The following is a 6,416-nucleotide window of genomic DNA, read 5'->3' on the forward strand; positions in this document are numbered from 1 at the left end:
CACCGACATGTCACTCTCATCTGCATCACAAATGGAAAGATTTAATTCAGAATTTCGATCAACCAATGATTTTGTTTTGTAAGGGGGGTTGTCAGGTTCTTTCTTTCGTGAGGAGATATAGAGGTAGAGTGATAGAAGCAGGGGTCAAGATGCTGCTGCTGCTGCTGTTTGTATTAATGGTGTGTGTGTCTGTGTCTGCAAGTGTAAACGTGCACTGTGAGGACCTGTCCATGCTGCAGGACTGTGCCGTCGTCTACAGGTACTGTAGGCATTCTGTCACTATCACAACATTTTATTGTCACTCAAATAATGACAATTTGTTTTTTATTTGTTTTGTCGAAACGCAAGGAGCGGTCAATAGGGGGACTGCCCATAATTCCCATGATGTGGCTTCGTGTGCGGTTAGGTTGTGTGGTTAGGGCTCACTAATCACGGTTGTTTTTTGTGTTTGTGTCTTTCTTTTTCTTTTTACGCTGCAGGTATTTTTAATAAGTGGGTGGAAATAAAAACATTAAAGACATACTTTTTGGATAATTTTTTTATCATTTAGGGGTTCCATAGTGACTGAAGGGCCAGTTCCACCACCTGAACTTACGTTCGGGCGGCGCAACCCCCACTCATTTGGTCAACAAAAAATCCACAGGGCCGATAATATGACAAATAATTTAAATATGTTGCCGTCTCCAATGTATTCAAACTTTGTGTTTTTTTTGTAAATGAATACCCTTGACCACACTACAGTGTCACACAAAAGCATCAAAAGCAGCAGGACAACAAGCTCGAAATGCTGAGTGAAGCAACACATTTGAGCCTGTAGATCTGCAACTTTTGCCATTTTTTAATTTGAATCCTGAAAAGCCAGTTTTGGACATACAGTATGAGGTTTGAGGTTTCCACCCAACAGAGATGATATAAGAAATAAATGATATATTTATATATATATATATATTTATACTAATATATAAAATATATAGTGGAAATAGCAGTTCTACATTTAGCTCTCAGTTGTGAGCTCGTCATGCCTTTTCTGCTATTTTTGGAGAAAAAAAAATCATTTTCAAACATTTCACCAAAATGGCAATATGCAAAATAATTGCAATTATCTCAACATAATTGCGATCACAGGTATGTTTCCACCCAGAGCGGCGTCTACACCATCTACCCCAATGCTACACCAATCAAGGTCAGTACTGGACAATAACTAAGATACATTTACAGTCACTATTTTTGTATTTTTGTATACTTAATGACTTTCACTCCACTACATTGCAAAGATATACTGTAGGCTACTTTTGACTCCAATACATTTCTAGGAAGGGAATTGTTGCAATTGCACAGTAACCTCTTTTTGTGTTTCTTGCATGAATCAATGCCCTACTTCAGGGGTTTTTAACCGATTATGAACCAGGGACCACCACCCTGACTGAGAATCAACCTGGGGACCACTGTTGTGTTGGGAGGGGGGATATGGGCGTTGTGTGGGGGGAAAATTGACCTTACATATTAAAATCATGTTGCTATTGTAACTTACTGCATGTATGATCGAGCAGACACATGCAATTCATTATGGGCACATTTCCTTATACTGGTGACTCAACCAGGCAATCCAGTAGTTTCCTTTGAGATTTTACCTCCCTTTTCTGTGGAAGTTCTTAACGTCCGACTTCCCAGTAACTGACATCGACACGTCATCATATGTCACCACGTCATTTACTGCATTTTTTCTCAACTTGTGGTCAATACAATAAATTAAAATACAATTCTTCACTTTCCTGCATTACTAAATGCATGGTCAGGGACCACATGCAATACCTTCACGGACCACCAGTGATCCACGGACCACCAGTTGAAAACCCATGCCCTGCCTACTACATCGAAAATAGCAGATCGACAAGCTCAACATTTTTGCTATGTTGGAATTTGAATCCTGAAATGTAACAGTTTTGGACAGTAATGAGGTTTACACCCAATAAACCACTTAAAAGCAGATCACAACAAGTTGCATTGTGACATTTTGTGGCATTTTTAGCTCAGTTTTGAAATGCGGCAAAAGTGGTTAAATGTCCTTTTCCCCCTCCTAGAACTAAGTAGTAGTGGAGTGGAAGTATCCAAAAATGCAAACACTCAAGTTAAGTAGGCCTACAGATTATATAGAGATACATCTATGTCGGGTGGAAACCTTGTATAGCCAAACCTGTAACTTTTCAGGATTCAATTTCAAGAATGGCAAAACTAGCAGATCGACAAGCTCAGAACGTGCTGTGAAGCGACGCGTTTCAAGCTTGTAGATCTGCTATTTTTTATGCTTGTGTGAAACGTTGTAGTATGACCAAGTAGTAGGGCATTCATTTTAGAAAAAAAGTACTCAGTACTAGTAAATTAAACTGTCCCCTTTGGTTACTGTCCTACCCCCATGCAGGTGTATTGTGACATGGACACAGATGGAGGATGGACAGTCATTCAGAGGAGGATGGACAGACATGTCAACTTCCACAGACCCTGGGCTCAGTACAAAGACGGCTTTGGAAACCCTGCAGGCGAGTAGCGCTAAAACAATAACAATAAGCCTGATTTGCAGTAGGTTAGATATAATTATATTTCTTATAGGCAGATCACTTTTGGACAGAATGTCCTCTCCACCAAGGGAAGCCTATACAATGGGATATCCTCCCAGTCACTCTAAGCCAGGGAAAGCCCCACCTTGTATATTTCCTTTCCTTATTCCTGTCAAAGACCCGCAAGGATTGAAACGTAGTATCTCTTTTCGTTAAATAAAGTTTGGGAGCTCAAGACCGGTGTGCAGACTTCCTACCTTCTCATACTTTTTGGTATACGGTTTGTTGCCATTTACAGATACAATTAAAAAAATATTATATATATACGGTTTATAAATAAATCCATTCCCATTTAAAAACATTGGCAGAATCCGCCTTCATACAATGAAAATAGTGAAAATATAACCATCTTACAAGCTCACAGCGTGTCACAACTTGTGCGCTTGTAGATCTTAATTTTAGTTTTTGCAACTTCTGTGTGACACTGTATAGCATGATGAAGTATTCATTTACACAACAGTGATGATATACTTCGCTGTCCCCCCCCCCCCCCCCCCCCAACAGGCGAGTTCTGGCTGGGACTGGACCACATGCATCTCCTCACCAAGCACCATCGGTACCATCTGAGGCTGGACCTAGAGGACTTTGAGGGGAACACGACCTTCGCCCTTTACTCCCACTTCTCTGTGGGCTCCGAGGCGACAGACTACAAGCTGCAGGTCCAAAGAAAGATTTACATATAACAACCATAGAATGTAAAAAAAAAACCTGCACATCGGGAGCAATTATGCGTTCATCGTCTTGCTCTAGGTAGGACACTTCGACACTAAGGGCTATATCTTGTGCCACCCCTTAACCCTTTTCCCTAAACTTATTTGCCATTTTTTACTATTTTAAAAAACATTTTTAAATAGTTAAAATAGCTGATCTTCTTTCGTGTATCGTCATATGTCCAGCGTTGTGTCGTGTAGCCATGCCCTCGTCTCAGGTCCCACTCGGAAGAGGCCCTCCTCTGAAGGTGGTCTATGCAGGGGACAGGCGCTGATTTAGGGCTTACTTACTGATAAGTAAGTAAGTAGTAGCTGATCTACAAGCTCACAACGTGTAGATGTACTGTAGATCGGCTAGTTGAACTATTTTTAAATGATTTTCAAAATAGTAAAAAATGGCAAATAAGTTTAGGGATAAGGGATAAGGGTGGCGCAAGATGGAGCCCTAACTCTACTAACTCTATACTAACACAATTGGCCGGTGTTCTGTCTACTCAGTCTGTGTCTCAGAGGAGGGCTGTGGACAGTTCAGAAACCCACCTACCAGTGACATCATCGATGGGGTCATGGGGCTTGGCCCTCCTATATGACACAGACCGAGGAGATTTTTCTTAGCATTTTATCATGAGCGTTGGTGAGGGCCAATTATTATTAGGAAGGATGTTGAAAAATTGGAGAAGTCGTCCTTTAAGACGAGTGAACAGTGCTCAAGTTCAATTGTAAACTGTCCCACACCGTCGTAGGTCTCGGGCTTCAAGGAGGGAGGTGCGGGGGACTCCATGACGCATCGCAACGGACACAAGTTCTCCACCTTCGACAAGAACCAGGAGCAGTGGAACAGGACCTGCGCCAATCAGTACCACGGTGCGTTCTGGCAGGACCACCACAGCTGTCACTACAACAACCCCAATGGATTCTACCTGTGGCAGAATCAAATATTCTCCATATCCATGAAGATCAGACGTGATTATTAAGCACTTGAACCCTGGCATGCGTTTTGAACACATTTGAACATGTAGATCCGTTTATTTCCATAGGACACACGTTTGTCTTGATGACTGAATTTTTAACAAGAGTTTGAAATCTGCCATTATAAGCAACATAATCAGGATGAATACATAGGACCGGACCACAAGCCCTCTTGGCTTTTTGTCTCATGCTTTTTGCATTATTCTATAACTCAGTTTAACTGCACCTTTGTACTATCCGCACTTGTGCATTTTTGTGCAACTGTACGGTAAGGTATTCAAGCAGTAAATAAAAAATCATAGTCAGTCTCCTTGCCGTGACAATTAAGTCACCTAAATGTCAACCTAAAGCTTAACTGTACTTAATAAGGTAATCAAGCAATACAAAGAATCCATAGTCATTCTCCCTGACATGACAAACGTCAACAAAGCTTAATCCACAGTAAATCTCTAGCAGCTCACACCCTGCTTTTTAAAATGAGTCAATCATTTTCAAAAACAAGTCTCTCAGCGCACTCCCAGTGCCTATATAAGTATATAATGTATGCTTCGGTGTCTCGCCCCAAAAGCCTTGCATCTGGCTTGTACATGATTGGCTGGCCACACCGTGACACAACAAAGTACAGTATAATGATGACATGTGATCAACATTTTCACCTAAATGTTTTTGCCATGGTCAATTGGACATTTAAGACAGATAGAGGTCAATAATAAATATTGTCTTTAAGATACTGGGGTATAGAGAAGGTCGAGAGACCCCCTTGCGTTGGTGACCACAATCGACTCCTACTTCAACGTGAAGATTTTTATATAGGCTACACTCAACACTATGGCTCCTCCAGGGCTGAATGAGGAATTTGATGTCAAACCATTTCTGGGATAGTTTTATTTTTATTTTTCATTCTTTCATTCAAACTGTTTGTGTACACTGTTTTTCTTGCCATTTGTTGTTGTCCTTATGCTGTGTCCTCATTATTTTGTACTGTAATTGCAGAACCTTACAATGTTGTTGCTATTATATTATGGTCTCTTTTTATAGGAAGTATTGTATTTTTTATTATTTGTAATGTTTTTACTGGTTTGCAGCTTATTAATAATTTTGTCTGCACCACTATAATTCCCTATTCTACTTGGGTTCTAAAGAGTTGGCCTTAGTGCCACTATTCTTAATATAATTAGAGTCCTCGGCTTGATATGCCCTTCATGCTAATGGCAGCCTATCCTTTCAGATGCGGTGGGTGTGTCTTGTTTGATTCCCTTTATTGCAATAGAGCTTGTTCCTTGTTGACAAGATTATATTAGCCTATTGAGAATGGAGAAAAAAAAAAAAAAAAGTGACACGTTGTGAGCTTGTAGATTGGCTATTTTCAAATAAGTATGCATAGGGCTGAAGTGGTTAATACAAGTTTTGTAATAATGATCAAAATCTAGGCCTACAAAGCAACTAGTATAACTAAAGTTTAAAAATAATTGTAGTGGAGTAAAAAGTACAATATTTACTAATTAAAACGTAAAGGTATTAGTAAATTGGAAACACTCCAGTAAAGTAAAAATAAATCCTAAAAAGTGCACTTAAGTGCAGTACTTGAGTAAATCTCACTTTACACTATTGGGGTCAGGCTCATCCCTATATGTTCTCTGGGTTCTATGTTCCCTGCTTACCAAAGGGGGTTAGGGTTATGGTTGTAAGTGGCTTGTAAGCAGGGAACATAGAACCTGCATTCAGGGAGCTTTATTTTACATACCGGTAATTCTTACATAGTTTTGGGCCAGTTTAGAAGCCCCTTCCCTCACCACTTTGTCATTACTGTAGCCTTTAGGAAGTCACACCTGCGCTGGGCGTGACAAGTGCGCACCAGCCTACCGCACGCATCCTGCAGTGTTCATCGCAGAACCACAGACATGCAGATATAGCCACAGGCAGGGAACTACCCATAGATCCGAGGTCCCGTTAATCCGAACATGCACTGCTCCCGTGCTTGCGGTTAGGTTTAGGTTTGCTCCCGTGCTTGCGGTTAGGTTTAGGTTAGGGTTAGAGATAGGGATAGTAATTTCGGAACAATGAACCTTCTGACTAATGACACGGCACCCACAGGCATACAACCATAGAGACACAACAAGAA

At 40.7% G+C, this 6,416-nt stretch overlaps 1 protein-coding gene across 1 annotated transcript; it reads left to right on the forward strand.

Moving 5' to 3' along the window:
- Positions 1-4,805, forward strand: LOC308333751 (microfibril-associated glycoprotein 4-like). The gene is made up of 5 exons (XM_080790224.1): positions 1-259; positions 1,126-1,183; positions 2,420-2,537; positions 3,120-3,274; positions 4,069-4,805. Exons 1-5 carry the CDS (start codon positions 66-68, stop codon positions 4,297-4,299), a joined length of 756 nt encoding a protein of 251 aa, XP_080646350.1. The 5' UTR covers positions 1-65; the 3' UTR covers positions 4,300-4,805.
- The last annotated feature ends 1,611 nt before the right edge of the window (positions 4,806-6,416 follow it).

The sequence above is a fragment of the Protomyctophum bolini genome, assembly GCF_963924005.1.
Source record: "Protomyctophum bolini genome assembly, chromosome: 19".
Lineage (NCBI taxonomy): Eukaryota > Metazoa > Chordata > Actinopteri > Myctophiformes > Myctophidae > Protomyctophum > Protomyctophum bolini.